We start from the raw sequence: 21,204 nt of genomic DNA on the forward strand, positions 1-21,204 counted from the left end.
GCCGGCTCTTTGGCTTAGAAATGGAGATGAGCACCAACCCCCAGAGTCAGACATGACTGGACTTAACGTCAGGGGAAACCTTTACCTTTTATAATGCACTTTAGGAATGCAGTTTAACTGTATTGAGTTGGATTATATGAGTCTACACTGTCATACAATGTAGTTCACAGCAGTTAAACTGCATTATACGGTAGTGTAGATGGAGCCTCTGTCACAGCCTCTGCCAACTCTTATGCAAAGAAAGACTACTTTGTTGCCACCCCTATCTCTTCTACCTGTCAACACCAGTAATAAAGAAGTATTGCTTAGTGAAATAATACTTCCTTCCCAGCTATCAGAGAGATCAGGGTTTTTTAAAATTAATTCTACACAATCAGAGCAGTTTGATATAATTTTGATTGCAGTGGCAGCATGGTATGGAATCTTGGGATTGGTAGCTTCATTTTGAACTCTCTCCCGGAGAGTTCAAGTGTCACAATAAATCTCAGGATTCATCTGTGCCTGTTCAGGCTGTCTCAAAGCACTATAATTGTATAGTACCCTGAGAAGGTTTTTGTTATCAAAATCCCCTCTGGACTCTCTGATCTTGTTAGTGTATTTCTTCAACATGGGAGATAAACACCAAGAGCAGAAAACAATCACTCAGGACCTTTCTACACCACCATATCAATTTTATTTACAGTATTTTTCAGATTATCTGCTTTGAGGGGCCCCCAGTGGTGCAGTGGATTAAACTGCTGAGCTGCTGAACTTACTGACCAAAAGGTCAGAGGTTTGCATCCAGGGAGTGGGGTGAGCTCCCGCTTTTAGCCCTAGCTTCTGCCAACCTAGCAGTCCGAAAACATGCAAATGTGAGTAGATCAATAAGTACTGCTCTGGCGGGAAGGTAATGGTGCTCCATGCAGTCATGCCATCTGCATGACCTTAAAGGTGTCTATGGACAACACCGGCTCTTTGGGTTAGAATTGGAGATGAGCACCAACCCCCAGAGTTGGACATGACTAGACTTAATGTCAGGGGAAAACTTTTACCTTTACTTATCTGCTTTGAACTGGATTCTGTGGCAGTATAGACTCATATAATCCAGTTCAAAGCAGATAATGTGGAATATCTGCTTTGATAATCTGGATTATATGGCAGTGTAGAAGGGGCCTTAAAGTATAATCTTATCACCAGACGATTATCTATAAATCATTTCTTCACCTTTTCCAACAGCAGTGAAAATGTTCCTTTAAAATCACCTTATTCTGAAGATGTACAAGAACACTGTTCTTTCAGGGTATTTCAGTGAATGTTGTGATTTATGATACTGAGAGCCATCCAATGGCTCTATTTATACAAAGACGTGCACTTCTACCTGCTTTTTATACCTTCACACTCACCTGATGAGAGAGGATAATGTTGGATTCTGTTGTTATTTTGCTCTACAGGAGAACATTTCTGGAGTATTCAACAAATCCTGTGCTATTAGCTACACTTCCTACCGCAACGTTTTCCCCATCTGGACCCTGGGGCGCTTTTCTCATCTCCATTGCACCAGCCCTCTTGCTGGCAAACTCTCGAGTGAGGCCTTAAAGAATGGAGAGGGGAGCCTGGCCAGAGGAAAGGCAAATGAGCACAGCTTCACGTTTGCGTCTTCCTAAGTTCGGGCTTGTCATTGCCACTGGCAAAGATATGTAAATGGCTCATCTCCCTGAGATTTTTTCCTAATTTATAAATGACATGGACCCTAAATGGTAACTAGAAGGCTCTATCTCACAGAATCGGGAAGGAGGAAGAAGAGGAGGCTCGTCATTGATCGTCTTCTTGGTTCTTACTGTAGTTGTGCACAACATACAAAGAGGAGTTGATGCCTGGAAACAATGGCATCTTTGCAGGCTTCATTCTGCTCCTGTAGAATAAATGGTCCACTTCACTCTTTATAGGTGAGGCCAGTTTGTTTTCCTAGGTGAGCCGGCAGAGTCGGGGCCTTATCCAGTCCCTTGACCATCAGATTCCACTATCTGGGTGTCATGTGCAACCTCAGGGTCCATACTTCTAATTTTGCTGAGTTGGATGGGCACTGAACTCTATCCATGCTGCACAGAATACTGATGATACTGAGTAGGCATTATCCTGCCAGTCCAGCATATGATGGTTCTAATGTGTGACAATAACTTTAAATAATTGATGTGAATAAAGAGATTTTTGTCATGGTTTATGTAGCCTTTCTCAATAACCAAGCAACAGATGGGGAAAAGGCATTTGTCACATAACAGTAAGGAGCATGCACTATGCTGTAAGATATTTTACAGTAAATTGCATGAGACAAGCAATACAAAGGGGCTGATATGGCTCCCCTTTTGCTCTCCTGGAAAGTTCCTATTCCAGCCACTTTTCAGAAATTGATTTCAAGGGGTTATTAGTGGTGCCTTGTTTTGTTTTTTTCATATTCTGTCTTTTAATACATGTGTAAAAGCTTCAATTTCATGGATGAATTGTTTTCTATAATAACCTTTACATATTTGTACTAATGGTTTTGGATGTTTTTAACCTGTTCTTCATATTCTATTAGGTGCCTTGAGTCCCAGTATTAGGGGGAAAGCGGGGATGAAAATAAATAGTAAAGGTAAAGGTTCTCCCTGACATTAAGTCTAGTCATGTCCAACTCTGGGGTTGGTGCTCATCTCCATTTCTAAACCGAAGAGCTGGCGTTGTCTGTAGACACCTCCAAGGTCATGTGGCTGGCATGACTGCATGGAGCGCCATTACTTTCCTGCCGGTGCGGTACCTGTTGATTTACTCATATTTGCATGTTTTCGAACTGCTAGGTTGGCAGAAGCTAGGGCTAACAGCAGGGGCTTATTCCACTCCCCGGATTGTGCCAGCCACATGACCTAGGGTCTTTGGCTTAGAAATGGAAATCATCACCAACCCCCAGAGTCGGACACGACTAGACTTAATGTCTGGAGAAAACCTTTACCTCTACCTTTAACATGGCAGCACCCTAACTCAGTTCTCACCTGCTCATGCACTTAAGATGTGGTCACTCAAGGACAGAATCAAATTGCCCTGCATTGCAACTAAAAATTATAACTGAACCATATTCCTTTCTTTTCGTCTATTGATGACATTGTGACTTCTGTAATAACTAAGCTCTCTGAACATGAGCTGTAATTGCTATGTCAACATACATAGCAATTTTTGACAACTAACCAATAAACGGTTTCTCTTGTCTTCATCCAGAAGTGGTTGGACTGCTTGTTCTTGAATGGAGATATGCACCCTTTGATCAAAATTTAGTTATCTTTCTAAATTGTCTCAGAGTGTCCATGTACAATCTGCATATCCAGTAGGTAATATGCGGCAGGCCTGATATTTTAGATTTGTCCCATCACAGTCGGGTTATCCTTGTTGATTTTGTTAACAGTTGGGTCAAACTTGTTAATTTTGTTAACAGCAACTAAACTATCCACATCTGGTTAGAGTACTGTGGAACTGGATTTGACAAAAAGATTAAGTTGCTTTACACAGCTGTTTATTTAATACTAGCTTGGGGATCCAGCAAAGCCTGGGTTATATAGAAAATGCATAAAGATGTGGGTGAACCACAATTCCCAAAAATCTTGGGTCAATCCTCCCCAAACTCTCCCAGTATTCACAGTTGGCCATGTTGTGTCTGTTCCAAGTGTGGTCCAGATCCGTCATCTCCTGGGTTCAGAGTTCGCTGAATACAGGTGAACTACAACTCCCTGATTCCAATGTCAATCACCCCAAACACTGCCAGTATGGAAAGTTGGTTGTGGTGGGTGTGTGTGCCACGTTTGGTCCAGATCCGTCATCAGATGGGTTCAGTGTCTTCTGAATACGGGTGAAGTATAACTCCCGGATGCCAAGGTCAATTACTCCCAAATTTGGTCATGTTGGGTCTGTGTGGCAAATTAGTTCCAGATCCATCTTTGGTGGGGTCCAGAATGCTCTTAGATTGCAGGTAAATTATACATCCCAGTCGCTACAACTTCTATAAATCATGGTGAATTCTCCCCAAACCTCTATCTCCAGTATGTTGAATTGCTGATTAATTCTTCTGTTTGCTGTGTGCCGTAGGAAAGGGTTGGAAAGGGTTAAGGGAGAGTTAGTTGGTGGGGTTATGCAAATAGAGAGAAAGGAACACTGGGACGTGCTTGCTGTAACCTGCAATGTCCTGGGAGGGAGTGACTTGGTGGCTCCTCAGCACTGGGAACTATAGTCCAGAGGTTGTCTGTGTGAGTAGACACCCATGTCACATACACACATACAGATTTTAACTTAAATTATGTGTATAGAAGATATTTTGTATCTCATTTTTCTTCACAACAGTAAGCCATTGAGACAGCTTTACATATAAAAATACACGAGCAAAACAAACATTGTTTTTCCTATGTTAAATTAAGAAGGCAAAATTAACTAGAAAAGCTAGTTTTCCTTCACTGATGCTGTTAAAGCAGGCATGGGCAAACTTTTTTGCCTTGGGGCCGTATTATAGGTCTGGCTAGGAGGGTCAGGCCAGGAGGGAGGGGGGCCGGGCACACGCTGGGTGGAGTGGGCCTTGGAGGGGGAGGACCAGGAAAGGGTAGGGCAGGGCCCGGCTCATCCTCAGGTTCTCCCGGCATAAGGACGGGGCTGCTCAGCCCATCCTTATGCTGGGAAAAAGGTAAACTGCTCCGATCCTCCCTCCCGATCCTCGGGCTGTCCTCTTGGCATTATGCCCAGGCGGTGGCTGAGAGTACTCCAGAGGGCTCTCAGCCACCTTGTGCCTTCCTCGAGCCATCCTCCTGGCATAAGGATGGGGCCACTCACACCATCCTTATGCTGGGAGGAGGGTGAGACACTCAGTGGCTGAGAGCACTCCTGAGGTCTCTCAGCTGCTGCGTGTTTTCTTCCCTCATGTTTTTGGCATAAGGATGCGGCGGGCCACCGTGTCTTTATGCCAAGAGGACAAGGAAAATTAGGCTGGCCTGAGGTAACCATGCAGGGGGCCACATCTGGCACCTGGGCTTTAGTTTGCTCATGCCTGTGTTAAAGGGTGAGCATTTATTGTTTTTGAACTCTCATTTGTGACAATGGTGTACTTCCTTTTGGGCTGCTGGGATTTCCTTTTGGAACTGGAGCATTTCTTGACTCCTAGTTTCTCCCAGTGGCACACAGAGCGGAAGAGATGGTAGTGGATGATGTGACATTTCTCCTCCATAGATTTTAGAGGTTGCTGCCCCAACCGCATCCCTTTCAATGCTTCACAGGAAAGTACACTTTCTGCAAAGATGTGAGGTAGCTGCCTGTCAACCAAGTACCAAATAGATCTAACTGCATCTCTGCTTGGGGCTAGTGTATCTGCTTGAGCACCAATCCCAGCTTGGCTCAAGGGTAACAATGAGTGATGCAAATATGTTGTGAAATACGGGGTGTGTTTCCTTCTGTTCCCTAGTGCATCCGTCTTCCCCCTATTTTTACTTACATTCATTTGGATACAAATAGGAAGGAAAATACCTAGGACTTCCTCAAATGCACCGCTGGAATAGCAGAGTATCACCATGGATTGTGGTGATTCCAGTGATACCCACCCAGGGGACGTGGGGGACATGTCACCCACACTCGATGCCCCACACCATCCCAGCTTCCTCCCTACGTCATCACATAAGGGAGAAGCCTTAGGAAGCCAACTCAACCTATCTTTCTCTATGGAAAGACAGGAAATCTCCCGTCATGGGCCACTGGCTATTTTTTGAGGGCAGCAGGATTTTTTTGTCACTTTTGTCACAAAGCCATCCCGGAAGTATTTTTCCAGTGTCTGATAGGAGCCAGCGAGCTCTGTCACGAAACTGCAAAAAACTGCCACCGCTGTCCTTGTGAAGAGGTCGCAACACTTGCTTCAATTTTGTATAGGTTCAGGGCCAGAATCAGGAAAACCACTAGCAAATCTAAGCTTGCAAATATACACCAGAGGTTTGAGACAAGGTGAATACTTCCCTGTTGCTCAGTCTCTGATTTTGTTATGTCTATACTGTGATGCCTTGATTTAAGAGTTTCATTCATTCTGTGACCGAACACTCTTTTGTGACAAAACACTCTTATCTTAAAATGAATTTCCCCATTGAAATGCAATGAAATGCTATTAATTTGATCTGGCTCCCCTCCCTCATGTTGTTAATGTTTTTAATAAGAAAATGTACTTTATAAAATGTACTGATTTTGTTTTGCCTATACAGTGATATCTTGATATCATTCAGTGACTGAACTCAAAACACTCTTATCTCAAAGAGATTTTGCTCATTGAAGTGCTATTAATCCATTCCCAGGCACCTAAACCATCCCCCCATTTTTGTTACTGTTTTTAAATAAGAAAATGGTGTAAATAACAAATATATATAAAAATAATGACACATAAAACATTAGACTATATATTATGAACATTGATAAAGGTAAAAATATTCAGAGATAGGCAGTGCTTGGCTCCACCCAGCCACTGTGGCAAGGAAGCACATTCACATGCAACAATAAACAAAGAAAGATCAACTTTTAAATGGCAGAAGGCCAAAGTTGTTGCAAGGATGCACATTTGAGGCAATAAAATGTGTGTTGACCAGTGTAACAGCAAGACAAAACAGCAAGGAAGCACAAAGTGAAGAGGCAGAAGCATCCTTTTCTTCATACTGTACACATTCCAGCCTCCCTCCCTCTATTGCTGTTTCTTCTTCTCTGTTTTCATGAAGCCAAACATACCAGGAATAAAAACCACACAAAATTAACTATCTCAAAGCAGACAGCAATCTGTCAAAGCAGACAACAGGAAAGCAGACAGCAGTCTCCCAAAGTGGAGATGAGCACGAGGCACGTAGGTAGAGGCATGAGGTACAGAAGCTGTGTAGTCTTGCATGAGCGAGCTGTTTGGCTACTTGTAGATTAAAAAGGTGCTCACAAGTTAAAAGGAAACCCGGGTTGAGCAATTGCCCACAAGTTTAAAAGTTCATTAGTAGGGACACTTGTAAGTAGAGGTTCCACTGTATTCATACCATACATAATTTGCATTCCACGCACAAATGTAGTGCAGCCAGGGCTCTCTGTGTCAAAGTCCATTCCCTTTTGTATTAGCAGGACCAATGAAAAAATATGATCCCTTGCCACAGACAAAAATGTTCCTTTTTAATTTAGCTGCATTCCTGGCAACAGCGGAAGCAGAAATGGGTTTTCCCACTGAGAAGACATTGTTATGAGCTACTCCTATTAAAACCCAAAGGATTTGGGGATGGTGCAGTTTTGAGTTGGCTAGGAATATCTTTGTACAAGATGTGCTCCTAGGGAAGCTCAAACATTGCTAGCTCCCTGTTTTAGATCAATAAACCTTGCCTGCATTTTTTGGGCTTTCCATTGGGTTATTGCTGCAGAGCAGGGGTTCTCAACCTGTGTGTCCCCAGGTGTTTTGGTCTACAACTCCCAGAAATTCTAGCCAGTTTTCCAGCTGTTAGGATTTCTGGGAGTTGAAGGCCAAACACATCTGGGGACCCACAGGTTGAGAAACACTGCTGTAGAGACTGTACAACAAAATACAAAATCCATAAGTGTTAGCTTTTCTAGGCCCACCCCCAATGCATAAAATACATTATGCAAATTTTTAAAGTTTCACTGTTTTCTTCATTGGCCAAAGATGTAAAATTCAGAGACTGACTTACACTTCAACATTTACCACAAATTTTAGTGATTATGAGGTGTTTGATTTTTTTCAGGGCCTATGAAGGTCATTGCTGAAATATATAGGATATTTTTGTGTTTTATTGCACTTCCTTTTCCTGTTCCATCTTGCGGTATTGTTCTAAACAAGCCAATCTTAACCATGGATTCCTAAGTGTGCAGAGATACCAATGGAGTGCACTTCATTCAGTATGCAAACTATATGTTGACTGTGTTGTCGAAGGCTTTCATGGCCGGAATCACTGGGTTGTTGTGAGTTTTCCGGGCTGTATGGCTATGTTCCAGAAGCATTCTCTCCTGACATTTCGCCCACATCTATGGCAGGCATCTTCAGAGGTTGTGAGGCATATTGGAAACTAAGAAAGGGAGGTTTATATATCTGTGGAAGGTCCAGGGTGGGCGAAAGAACTCTTGTCTGTTGGAGGTCAGTATGAATGTTGTAATTAATCACCTTGATTAGCAAGATTAGCAAATTATATGTTGACTCCCCGAAGAAAAGCAACTTATTACTCTGAATCAGTGATTTAAGTTGAGCAGCAGCATTCTATTAAGTGTTCTGGTGACATCATAATGTTGTAGAAACATTCTAAACTGGCTGAGTTTTCTGTGAGCCTTTAAAAGCACTGGGACAAGTGACCTATCCAGCCAAGGTCCTTTCTTAAATATTGGTCCTTCCTCACCAAGGAGGAAGAAAAGAATGTCTGGGGAGAGAGAGTGGTTGAAAAAAATTCAGGAAGAAAATGCACACCTGAAAAATCAGATCAGGCTGTTTAAAGAAAACTACGAATTGCGCTTATTGTTGGGCCAGCAGGGCAACCATGTCCAGTCATCAGCACCTCAGAGTCCTTCTGTGTATCCTGAACACAGTTCATTGTTAAAAGGTGAGAAGTAATACTTTCTCTTTCCTGTGTTTTTCTCAAAGCAGTACCTGTCGAGCTTTAAATCAATAATTTAAAAGGCAAAGAATATAGAAATGGTGGCAATGCCATTGGTGCCACTTGCCTATGGTCAATGTGCACACACAAATGAATTGGATGCTACAATGCCTAGGTAGTAAGTCCCCTCAATCAATATTGGGCTGTGTATAGTTTGAGGGATCATTGCTCACTTTTGGCATTATGGGCGCCGGATCTGAAGTGATCTCAGAATTTAGATATTTAATAGAACAATTATATATATGAAATTAAATTTCAGCAAAATAGTGACATTACAACTGTGAAAGCAAAAAAACAACAACAACAAAACTACATACATACAGGAAAATGATTAAAACACACAGAGAGAATTCAAGACACAAGTACTTATACAATTGGGGGGGGGGGAGGAATAATGAGAGCATTTTTTTACTAGGGATAGTTGAATGATATACCATTAATTTTGTACATTCTTTTAAATTATCTGACTCTTCATTGTGAGAGCTAATTTTCATAACCCCTATTTGTATTCTATCTCAAATATACAAGAAATAAGTTCCAGTCTTCCAAAATGTTATCTATTGATTTTTCTTTTAACGGGATAATTACTCTATCAGTTTCTGCTATCTCAAATAGGTTTGTTTACAGTTATTTGTTGAGAGGATCTTTGTACTTTTCTACAGCTGTGCATCGAAAGTGTTTAAGTTTACATGACCATGTACAGAGAATTTTGATTCTGAGTGTTCTTTGAATTCTCTATTTTGAAAGAAATTTCAAAGTTTCTTTGGTTTATTTCTTTGGTTTCCCTGTTTATGGCATTTCCAGCAAACATTACATATTTTTGCTAATTTTGCTGGCATTAGATACCACCTAAACATCTTTTTATATACTACAATAATAAAAAACAGAATGGGCATCACTTTTTCTAAAAACAGGATTTCAGGATGAAATCTGGGGAGCCTAGGTTGAGAACCATTGAAGAGTTGGAAGAAACATCATGGGCCATCCAGTCCAACCCCCTGCCAAGAAACAAGAAAAATGCATTCAAAGCACCCCTGACAGATGGCCACCCAGCCTTTGCTTAAAAGCCTCCAAAGGAGGAGCCTCTATCACACCCCGGGGGGAGAGAGTTCTACTGCTGCAGCTCTCACGGTTAGCAAAGGAAAGGTGGAATCTCCTTTCCTGTAGTCTGAAGTCATTATTCGGCATCCTAGTCTCCAGGGCAGCAGAAAACAAGCTTGCACCCTCCTCCCTATGACTGCCCCTCACATATTTATACATGGCCCTCATCATGTCTCCTCTCAGCCTTCTCTTTTGCAGGCTAAACATGCCCATCTCTTTAAGCCACTCTTCATAGGGCTTGTTCTCCAGACCCTTGATTATTTTAGTAACCGTTCTCTGGACACATTCCAGCTTGTCAACATCTCCCTTCAATTGCAGTGCCCAGAATTGGACACAGTGTGATTCCAGGTGTGGTCTGAGCAAGGCAGAATAGAGGGGTACCATGACTAGATCCCTGGATCTAGACACTAGCCTCCTATTTATGTAGGCCAAAATCCCATTGGTGTTTTAAGCTGCCACATCTCATTGTTGGCTCATGTTTAACTTGTTCCCCATGAGGACTCCAAGATCTTTTTCACACGTACTGTTGCTGAGCGTTCCTCATTCTGTATTTTTTGCATTTCATTCTGTATCTTTGCATTTCGTCTTTGCATCTAAGCTGCCAAATTAATGCAGTTTAACACTACTTTAACTGCCTTGACTGGAGACCTCATCACATGAGGTCTAGGCTTCATTTTAGAATGCTTTCTGGACGAAACCAGGAAGGAGCCCTCCAGGGCCCATCACACGACACAGAGCTACTTCCAGTGGGGCTCTGTCTTGGCTCTGACCAGGGACAGAGTCCTGAGAACATGGGGGGGGGGGTGCTTCCCGTGTTCTCATTAGAGAAGGGGAACACATGGGGGGAATGCATGGGGGGAACACGTGGGGGGAAGCTGGGCAGCAATAGTTTTCTCCGTGGGATGAGGAATGGGGTGATGTGGGCAATGTGGGGTGTGAGGCAACGGTTTTCCCCTTGCCCCACGTAATTGCCCCACTGCCCCATGGATGTCCCTTCTTTCCTCTGGCAATGTGATGAGGTCGACTATGCTATCAAATCCTGGGACTTGGAAGAAAAGGCTAAAGACCTTGTAAAACTACCATTCTCGTTATATAATAATAATAATAATAATAATAATAATAATAATAATAATAATAATAATAATAATAATAATAATATAATAACAACAACAACAACAATACCTGACTTTCCCTGTGCCTCCCTGTGCCTCAAGGCAGAGTTTCATAGCACTCAGCCATGGTAGTTAAAATGGTGTCAAACTGCATTGATTTTACAGTATTGACCCATCATCAGATTTCTTTGGGTTCCTTTTTTGGATATATGCCTGTTGGAAATATTTAACATACATAAATGTTGGTGTACCTTTTCAAATATTAATTTTACAATGTTCTCATGCCAAACCGTATGAAATAATTGTTCCATAGATTCTGCTAAATTCTAGTCACTTGTAAATAAGCTAACCAAAATTCCTAGCTGGTAACACTGGGTTTTTTTTTGGTTTTTTTTTTTGTTTTTTGCTGTTGCTATAGCTCAGAGTTTTGGAAGAGACCATTTAAATTACCCTCCACACATCATCTCCAAAGACACCGCAGTTCTGCCCAGTCCCAGTGCCCAGACAGAGGTGAAGCGGCTCCACAATGACTCCCTCTTTTTTCATCCCAGAAGTGGGGATAAGAAAGCCACGTACTTGTCAAGCATGTCGTGCTCAACCATAGCAAGAAAACATCTTGAAGAACCAGCAGAGCTTTCTGCACTCAAGAAGGCTTGGCTCACAGATGGGGATTTTCCTCGAGGTGAGAAGGCTCATATTTCATTCCCAGCCCTCTTTGGTTTTGATTGCCTCTTGCTTTGGGCTATTGCTTATCTTGGTTCACTATGTGCAGAGAGCACCATTCCGAATATCACAGCAACCCATGTTGTTTGTATTACTAGTAGTCTGCAAAACTAGCCATTTGTGTTTATGGCTAAAACATCTCAGGACAAGTCTACACAAACAGGTGGACTCACTGTGCTGGGTGTTTTCATGACATACAGTGATTTCCAGTGATCGTACCAGATTTTCTTTCTTTAATTTGGCTTTGCCCCACTTTAGGCAAACGGATCAGTGTTAGGGAATCACCCTATGTTATGACCACCACTCCCCATTGGTAATGAAGTTCCCTCCAAGTACCTGGCTGTTGCTGTTTGCATGTGCACCCTGTTATGACATCAGCAGACATGACAGGTGACGCCAGGTGTTTCCCACAGATCTTCTTAACAGGGAAGAAATGGCAAAACAAACCCCATAGGGGTGTAAACCTTTCCCTATGCTATCCGGAGTTACACTTAAAAATGTATCTGGTCTGACTTGCATGCAAATGCAACTTTAGAAGAACTCTACTAATCTATCTTGTTCGTAACTCAAGGATTGCCTGTACTAGTTTTCAAGAGCAAAAACAGAAATGATAATAAAGAACTGTGAAAATATAGTTCCCTTTAACTGTATGCAGGATGGGTTTTGCACTGTATAAAAATCACACAGCACATATAATTATTAGGTCTTGTCAGCAGAAATTCAGGAAGAGACCAGATTGGTCTACCTGCTGTTCTTACGGCATTTAATGTCTTTTGTTCATCTCATGTCCTTAACTATAGTCGATTTTTAATTCAGACATTAATACATCATAGGTAATGGCTCTCCGATAATTTGCAAAATCTGTAATCAGAACTCTTTTGGGGTTTCTGGGGGCAAAAGTCAGCAAAGGGAGAATAAATATTCATTATTTATATTTTTATTCATTACATTTATATCCAATTTCCCCACTAAAACACACAAGAGATTCAAGTGTAGCTGTGCAAAAATCAAACATAATAAGTAAAATAAATAATGTGGAAACATGTAAAATCAAATAATCAAGACCAGATAGATAAAACTATTAGCAAATTATTTATTACCTTGGCCAAAGACTATATAGTCCACCCACAGAGGCAGGGAGGAATCTGTGACAATCTTGTATGTTATTGATGAGTAAATTTGCTCATGTGTGAGGTTCTGCCAGACATTTATCTTGCTGACTGATGAAATTACAGTAGAGTCTCACTTATCCCGGGCTGTGGCGCAGGTGGGAGAGCAAGCCAGTGCAATTAACTGCAATGAATCACTCTGACCAAGAGGTCATGAGTTCGAGCCCTGCTCGGAGCCTATGTTTGTTTGTCTTTGTTCTATGTTAAAAGGCATTGAATGTTTGCCTATATGTGTAATGTAATCCGCCCTGAGTCCCCTTCGGGGTGAGAAGGGCGGAATATAAATGCTGTAAATTAATAAATAAATATCCAACATACACGGGCCGGCAGAACGTTGGATAAGTGAATATGTTGGATAATAAGGAGGGATTAAGTAAAAGCCTATTAAACATCAAATTACATTATGATTTTACAAATTAAGCACCAAAACATCATGTTTAACAACAAATTTGACAGAAAAAGTAGTTCAAAACGCAGTAATGCTATGTAGTAATTACTGTATTTACGAATTTAGCACCAAAATATCACGATGTATTGAAAACATTGACTACAAAAATGCATTGGATAATCCAGAACGTTGGATAAGCAACTGTTGGATAAGTGAGACTCTACTGTAATCAGATATTCTCTGTTGTTACAGCTCACAACAAAGCTGGACGGATGCTTGGTTCAAGTGACCTGCTAAATCACTCACCAACATGGCAAGAAGACCTAGCTTCCTCAAAAGCGACCAACATATCAAACAAAGAGGATGGCCTCACACAGAGCTCATTTCCTGATGACCTCAAAATATGCAAAGGAGGTTCTTCCTCAAGGATTTCTGAAAGGCAATCCTATCATCTGTTCAGCAATGCCCGGGACTCTAGCACAGATAAAACACAGCCAGAATCGCAAGATTTGTCTAGGAAGAAGAAAGTTTCCTTTTCGGATGGGCCTGACTCAGACAACTTAAGGAAGTTCCATACATTCTACTTAAATGGTAATGTTAAGATGTTGCTGAAGGTGTTCTAATCTGAAAACTCTGTGATAAATGGAAAGGATTTCTTCTCAAATAAGGGTTCTCATAGAAATCTCTTCCGTATACCTGCTGTGTGGGAAAACCTGTCTTGTCCTGTAGATTCCTGTAGAAAATTGTCAGTGTCAACACAAGATGGCCAAACCTCTTTTTCACACAGGGGGCCTACAATTACGAGAGAATTTTGTTTTTCCTCATCAAAAGCCAGACAGGAGTGGAGGTCAGAGAATTAGTGCTTTGTAATGTGCTGAGAATCGTAAATCCTGGTTTCCATAGTCATAGTCCAACACTCAAGCCACCACAGAATATTTATTTATTTATTTATTTAATTTATATATCGCTCTTCTCTCCCAAGGGAGAATACTGACTACCTACAGCAGTGGTTCTCAACCTGAGGTCCACAGATATTTTTGACCTTCAATTCCCAGAAATCCTAATAGCTGGGAAACTGGCTGGGATTTCTGGGAGTTATAGGCCAAAAACATCTTGGGACCCCAGGTTGAGAACTACTGACCTACAGGCTGTCTAATGCAATCTGCCTTCTTTGGATGTAGGTTTAGGGCTGCTGGGTTCAGTCACCAAATAATTTTTCTGATTTCTTTTTGGACTACTGATATTAATAGCACAGGGTGCTATATTGTTGGAGAACAATAATCCTTTCCCCCCTAAAAGGCCAGTTATTATAGAATTCAGATTCCCGTGAAAGTGAATTATTGTGAACTCATCAGTCATCCTAATATATGTTCTCACTTACTCCCATCTTTGTATACTGTGCAAAGCAAGACTCTACTCAAGTAGGGCACATGTGACATACTAAGGACCTCTTCACACGTGCAACTGGAATCGCTACGAATCATGGCAATTCTGGTGGTGCCTATCCAGGGGAGTGGGAAGCCCATCACCCCATATTGCCTGACTCAGTCACATTCCCATCCCATAGGGGGAAATGGCCGCCGCCTGGCTTCCCGCCGTTGATCCAAGACAACACAGGAAACTTCCTGTGATGCCACCATGACAGCATGTGCCGGTTCACCTTTTCCTTTAAAATGGAGCCCTGCTGGAGGTTTCAGTGCATTGTGTGATGGGAGCCAGAGGGCCCCACTGTAAAAAAAGAAGGCAAACTGGCACATGCCACCAATTTTGCCCTTGTCTGATGACATCTGTGAATCATAGAGTCATAGAGTTGGAAGAAACCACATGGGACATCGAGTCCAACCACCTGCCATGTAGGAAAAGCACAAAGTACATCTGACAGATGGCAATCCAGACTTTGTTTAAAAGCGTTTACCAGACTCCAAGGCATAGAGGTCTTCTGTTGAACAGCTCTTATTGGTCAGGAACTTCTTCCTAATGTTCAGGTATAATCTCCTTTCCTGTAATTTGAATCCATTGTCCCTAGTCCTACCACCCCATCAGATGGGCCAATCTGACTGTCGTACACTGCTTCACCTCCCTTTTTGGCACGGAGCCCTTCATACGAAGTAAAGGGACTTCCTGCCAGGCTCTGTGATGCAAAGGGAGGTGTAGCAGTGCACGTCTGTGCAATATGGGAGCCTTCTGATGTTCCCTTCCTTTCACTGGGGGGAAGCCAAGTGGTGACACTCCCCCCCATAGGATGAGGAGGAAGGTAAGGCGGGTGATGTGGGGCATGGAGCAACAACTTCTCCATGCCCCTGGCCGGGAGCCCATGGATTCACCCTGATGCGGGGCGAATCTATGGGCCTGTCTGATAAGGTCTTTGTCTCCAGGGCAGCAGAAAACAAGCTTGTTCCCTCTTCCTTGTGATCATATCTCCTCTCAACCTCCTCTTCTGCAGGCTAAACATACCCAGCTCTTTAAGCCACTCCTCATAGGGATTCATGGTTTCCAGACCCCTGATCATTTTAGTTGCCCTCTTTTGGCAGGGGGTTGGACTAGATGGCCCATGAGGTCTCTTCCAACTCTATGATTTTTACAGTGTTTTATTAACTCCTGGGGTCCCTGGTGGCACAGTGTGTTAAAGCGCTGAGCTGCTGAACTTGCAGACCAAAAGGTCCCAGGTTCAAATCCCGGAAGCGGAATGAGCTCCCGCCAACCTAGCAGTTCGAAAACATGCAAATGTGAGTAGATCAATGGGTACCGCTCTGGCAGGAAGGTAACGGCGCTCCATGCAGTCATGCCGGCCACATGACCTTGGAGGTGTCTACGGTCAACGCCAGCTCTTTGGCTTAGAAATGGAGATGAGCACCAACCCCCAGAGTTGGTCACGACTGGACTTAACATCAGGGGAAAACCTTTACCTTTTACCTAATTAACTTTTACAATGGGTGGATAAGTAGGAGGGACAATGCAAAAAAGGGTTCTGCAGATTTATTGCCCTTAGGATCACTTTACATCTGGAATGGAAATACAGATTGGATCTGTTATGGGTGCAATAACAAGGTTGGCATGAGGTTGTTATAAATATGAGCAAAAACTATAGGAACAGTACATACATTTCAGTTATGTCTATCTGAATACAAAAATCAAATCTAAATATATAATCATACAGTTGATTTGTGGACCATCTAGTAGTCTTTTTCCCACCAAGGTCAATGTAGGAAACCACAGCTAAACATTCCTGAAAAAAGACCATTCAATCTCTGTTAAAGACCTCCAAACAAGGAAAAGCTGCCAGCATCCAAGGCAGTTCATTCCATTGCAAAATACTGTTTACCATCAATATTCTTCTTCATGTTTAGATGGAATCTTCTTTTATGTGTGTAATGTGAACCAATGGGATTGTTCTAGTCTCTGAAGTAGCAACAAACTCCATCTTCTACATTGTGTTTGTGCTTTCAAATCATTTGTTTGCTTAAGGCAACCCTATGATTTCACAGGTTGTTCTTAGGTAATGAATACTCAGAGCTGGTTTTGCTAGTTCTCTCTTCTGAGATATAGCCTATAGCACCTGGTTCTAATCAGAACGGTCCCTGCTCAGCTTCTAAGATCAGATGGAATATAATTACTTTAAGGTATTTAAAAGTAGTCTAGTCGTGTCCGACTCTGGGGGTTGGTGCTCATCTCCATTTCTAAGCCGAAGAGGCAATATTGTCCGTACCTCCAAGGTCATGTGGCTGACATGACTGCATGGAGCACAGTTACTTTCCTGCTGGGGCAGTACCTATTGATCTACTCACATTTGCATGGAGCACAGTTACTTTCCTGCTGGGGCAGTACCTATTGATCTACTCACATTTGCATGTTGGCAGAGCTAGTGCTAAAAGCGGGAGCTCACCCCACTCCCAGATTTGAACCACTAACCATTCAATCAGCAAGTTCAACAGCTCAGCAGTTTAACTTGCTGCGCCATCAGGGGCTCCCATTAAGGTATTTAAGCTGATGATAAATCTCTTCAAATAATTAAGGATGGTTGATCCTGCATTTGGAACATCTGAGCAGAGCAGTTCATGACCAGGGCTCTTGGAGGTCTCTCATTCAAGAATTTGCCATAAATCAAAGTTGACTTGATTGCAAATAACTATAATAAATAACATCACCTCTTATTTTCTTCTCCAGGTTAAATGTTATCTATTTCTATTTCTTCCACTCCCAACAGATATTGAAATTGCTCAAAATAGTAAGAAAAATGGCCGTATAGTGGGAGAGATTGCCTTTCAGCTAGACAGGCGTATCCTTGCACATGTGTTTCCTGGCATCACACGGCTCTATGGATTCACAGTGTCTAATATTCCTGAAAAGATCAAACAGGCAAGTGACAGCACTAGTCGGAGCGGTACCTATTGATCTACTCACATTTGCATGTTTTTGAACTGCTAGGTTGGCAGAAGCTGGGGCTAACCCCGCTCCCCGGATTCAAACCACCAACCTTTCAGTCAACAAGTTCAGAAGCTCAGTGGTTTATCTCGCTGCACCATTGGGGCCTCCATGTAAACCTCCATGTAAATGAGAAAATTAGAGCATTTTTGTCTGTAGGGCTGAATGAGATTGATGGTAATTTTGGCTTAACTGTCACTTAGTTCACTATATGCAAAATTATCCATATGCCAAAATAATGTTGTTTCATCTGAAAAAAACCCCAAACATGCCTGCAACATAAAGCAAAATGCTTATCAGGGCCTAAAGTGACCAATACATTGCATATGGGAAACCCACCAGGATGGCATGAGAGCAATTCCTGGTTGTGTTGCTCAGCAGCTGGGACAACACTGCCTCTGCTATTGGACAAAATTTGTGTAGTGGCCACGGACAGCCTTAGCCATTATAAATTTATGTAATTCCCTTTCAAGGCTGTCAGAGTTGATAGCCATCAGTATATTTTGGGGTGCCAAATTACACAATATTAACACCTTTGTGTTGTTGAAGGTTTCATGATCGGAATCACAGGGTTGTTGTGTGTTTTCCAGGCTGTATGGCCATGTTCACTTTTATTTAATTGAAGTATTATTAAACAGAGAAAACCCCAGTTTCTCCAGTTTCTCCACATTTCCCATAATCAAATATACCCTGAAATCCTATAATTTTAGAATTAGGAATCCGTTTTTGGGTGAAAATATTTTATTGTAGTTTTGAGCACTCTTTGGACAATGGTCTGATTGACTTTCCCATCCAATCTACTTTTCATCAATCTAGTCCAGTGGTTGTCAACCTTTCGTCCTACAGGTGTTTTGGACTTCAGCTCCCAGAATCCCTGCCAGCTTACTAATTGTTAGGAATTTGGGGAACTGAAGTCTAAAATACCTGGAGGGTCAAATGTTGGGCACCACTGGTCTAGACTGATCTAGTCAATTCTACTTTTGGAGTCAATCCTGTGTCCCTGAGTTGTGTTCCAACAGAAATGGAACATAGTAAATGACAGTCCTGGGATCGAGCTAGCACAGCAAGGTCTCAGAAATGTTTCTGGGGTTTTCTACATGTTTGTTCATTACCCAAGTAAAATATACACCTCCAGATAAAGAACTACCATCTTAATGAAGTAGAATAACACTGAATAGGATTATGGGATGTGCTTACACAGCCTGCCAAATATGCATCAGCAAGGAAATGTGATCCCCTAATTGGTGATGTAGCTGTGATGCTTCATCTTTTCTGTATAAATGCTTAGTCCTTTGTTTTGTTCAGCGCGTTGGTTTGTTTTGTAGTTTTGAGACCCCAGCCACCTTTTTGTTATCTCTAAAATAAACAGTTGGGATCTCCTACTTTATGTTCTTATCTGGCTAGATTACTCTGAGGACTAAACCCTGTTTTTATGAATGGCAAATTAGGAGCCCCCGATGGTGCAGTGGGCTAAACCTTTGTGCTGGCAGGACTGGTGACTTGAAGGTTGGGTTGCTGACCTGAAGGTTGCCTATTTGAATCCAACCCAGGGAGAGCGTGGATGAGCTCCCTCTATCAGCTCCAGCTCCATGCGGGGACATGAGAGAAGCCTCCCACAAGGATAGTAAAAACATTAAAACATCCGGGCGTCCCTTGGGCAATGCCCTTGCAGATGGTCAATTCTCACACCAGAAGCAACTTGCAGTTTCTCAAGTCATTCCTGACATGAAAAAATAGCAATTTTATTTATTTGATACCATGGTGCTCACTCATTTCTAATGGGCTCAACAACATTTTTATTACACACTGGCTTGTAGTTCACTATATAGGATCACATTCTGGTCCTCTACCATTCTGACTGGCACATTACCAACTTGTCTAGGGGACAGTTATAGAAAATCTCTAGGAATTGTACTTGTTTGGCATGACTGGATTAGGAGGAAAATCAGATCTGCCTATTACTATAAAATGTTTTGCTCTTACTGTCTCTGGAATTTAATTCTCTATCTCTAGGCCACCTCCACAGATATGTTCCCTGCATGAAATTACTATGAGGACTTAGTATTGACAATGTGGAAAAATCAGCTTTTGGGGAGGATTCTACTTTGATTCTGGCAATGTCCTAACACCACTATAGAGGGGGAAAGTGACATATTTCCTCTACTGTTCTGGGTGCTAAATACAAGTTAATCATAGCAACATTTCCATAAATTACTCACAGTGGCGGTCATATTTGAAAATCCCCAGGTCTCCATGAAATCTTTAGATGGCTCTGTGGATGAGAAAAAATATCGAACCTTGACCCAGCGCTACCAAGACCTGACTTCCCGCCTGGAGAAGATGGGCTATCAGATCGATATTCACCCGGTGTTTAGCGAATTTCTCATCAACACCTATGGCATCCTAAAGCAAAGGCCTGACCTGACCTCCAATCCCCTGCACAACAACCCTGCGGACCTTAGGAAGGTGGTCATTGACATAGTTCCACCAAAATTCCTTGGAGACACTTTGCTGCTGCTGAACTGTTTGTGTGAACTTTCTAAAGAAGACAACAAGGCCCTCTTTGCTTGGTAGTGCCCTTCTGTAACACTTGCTCTCAGATGTCACATAGAAGGGATACACAGACACAACATTTATGTAATAAAAGGATAACTGCTGAAAATGGGCACGGAATAGTGTGTACGATTTTGTGTTGGACTGTTTTTAGATGATCTGTTTATTCTGCTTCATTCAGTTTGGATAACTTTATTGTTTTCTAAAGTGATAACTGTATTTTTATATTTGAATTGTTGCGAGCTGCTACAAGCTGCCTGGCTTGATGGTGGTACTTAATGGTGAAATGTCAGTATAAGTGAAATAAAATTAAATATAATAAAATAGTCCTCATTTTACAAATGTCAGATTGAATGCTGTATCACATTTTTTTAAACGGAAAGAAATAATAATAATAATAATAATAACAACAACAACAACTTTATTCTTATACCCCGCCACCATCTCCCTAAAGGGACTCGGAGCGGCTTATATATGGGACAGAATGTCCACAAGACATAAAAGCAAAACAATCAGTTACAACAAAAACACAATAAAATCAAACCTAATAAAATATAACAATCCAGATAAAAACACAATTAAATAAAACATATATAAAACAGCAGCATTGAAACTCTATCAAAACAATGTTTGACAAAAAGCAATAACCAAAATACTAAAATGGTTGTGAACAGGCTATAAAAAGGGGCCGGGCATGGAATAGTGCAAAGCAGAGTACCATAGGGCCAGGGAGGTGGATGAAGTACAGAGAACAGACTACTATATGGTGACTAGGAACTGGGCATATGTAACTAGGGACTAGTCATTCCCTTGTCCCCACCAACTGTGCTTGTGACGGTGGTGGGACTGAGAGGAGAGCCTCCCCGATGGATCTTAGAGCCTGTGCTGTTTCGTAGTGGGAGATGCAGTCAAGAACTGCATCTCCTGATGCAGTGGGACCTGAACTGTTTAGGGCAGTGGTTCTCAGCCTGTGGGTCCCAAGATGTTTTGGCCTTCAACTCCCAGAACTCCTAACAGCTGGTAAACTTTCTGGGATTTCTGGGAGTTGTTGGCCAAAACACCTGGGGACCCACAGGTTGAGAATCACTGGTTTGGGG

The 21,204-nt window shown here is 42.1% G+C and overlaps 2 protein-coding genes across 2 annotated transcripts in view; both read left to right on the forward strand.

Annotated features, from left to right (window-relative positions):
• The window catches only part of lss (lanosterol synthase), a 32,720-nt gene extending 29,500 nt beyond the window's left edge, over nt 1–3,220 (forward strand). Inside the window, exon 22 of the mRNA XM_003215214.4 lies at nt 1,431–3,220. Within this exon, the coding sequence (XP_003215262.2) occupies nt 1,431–1,643 (213 nt within the window). The 3' untranslated portion in view covers nt 1,644–3,220. The remainder of the gene's footprint in view (nt 1–1,430) is intronic.
• Nucleotides 3,221–8,293: 5,073 nt separating this feature from the next.
• spatc1l (spermatogenesis and centriole associated 1 like) lies at nt 8,294–20,454 on the forward strand. Its single transcript, XM_062959479.1, has 5 exons — nt 8,294–8,585; nt 11,271–11,534; nt 13,385–13,723; nt 17,337–17,488; nt 19,802–20,454. Exons 1-5 carry the CDS (start codon nt 8,402–8,404, stop codon nt 20,126–20,128), a joined length of 1,266 nt encoding a protein of 421 aa, XP_062815549.1. The 5' UTR covers nt 8,294–8,401; the 3' UTR covers nt 20,129–20,454.
• The last annotated feature ends 750 nt before the right edge of the window (nt 20,455–21,204 follow it).

Source organism: Anolis carolinensis, chromosome 1 (genome assembly GCF_035594765.1).
Source record: "Anolis carolinensis isolate JA03-04 chromosome 1, rAnoCar3.1.pri, whole genome shotgun sequence".
NCBI lineage: Eukaryota > Metazoa > Chordata > Lepidosauria > Squamata > Dactyloidae > Anolis > Anolis carolinensis.

Bases quoted from the DNA above. Each gene is read 5' to 3' on its own strand.
- spatc1l (XM_062959479.1), top strand. From the start codon at position 8,402: ATGTCTGGGGAGAGAGAGTGGTTGAAAAAAATTCAGGAAGAAAATGCA. The intron at 11,535-13,384 runs GTGAGAAGGCTC...CTGTTGTTACAG, and splicing joins AGATGGGGATTTTCCTCGAG to CTCACAACAAAGCTGGACGG. The intron at 13,724-17,336 runs GTAATGTTAAGA...CACTCCCAACAG, and splicing joins CCATACATTCTACTTAAATG to ATATTGAAATTGCTCAAAAT.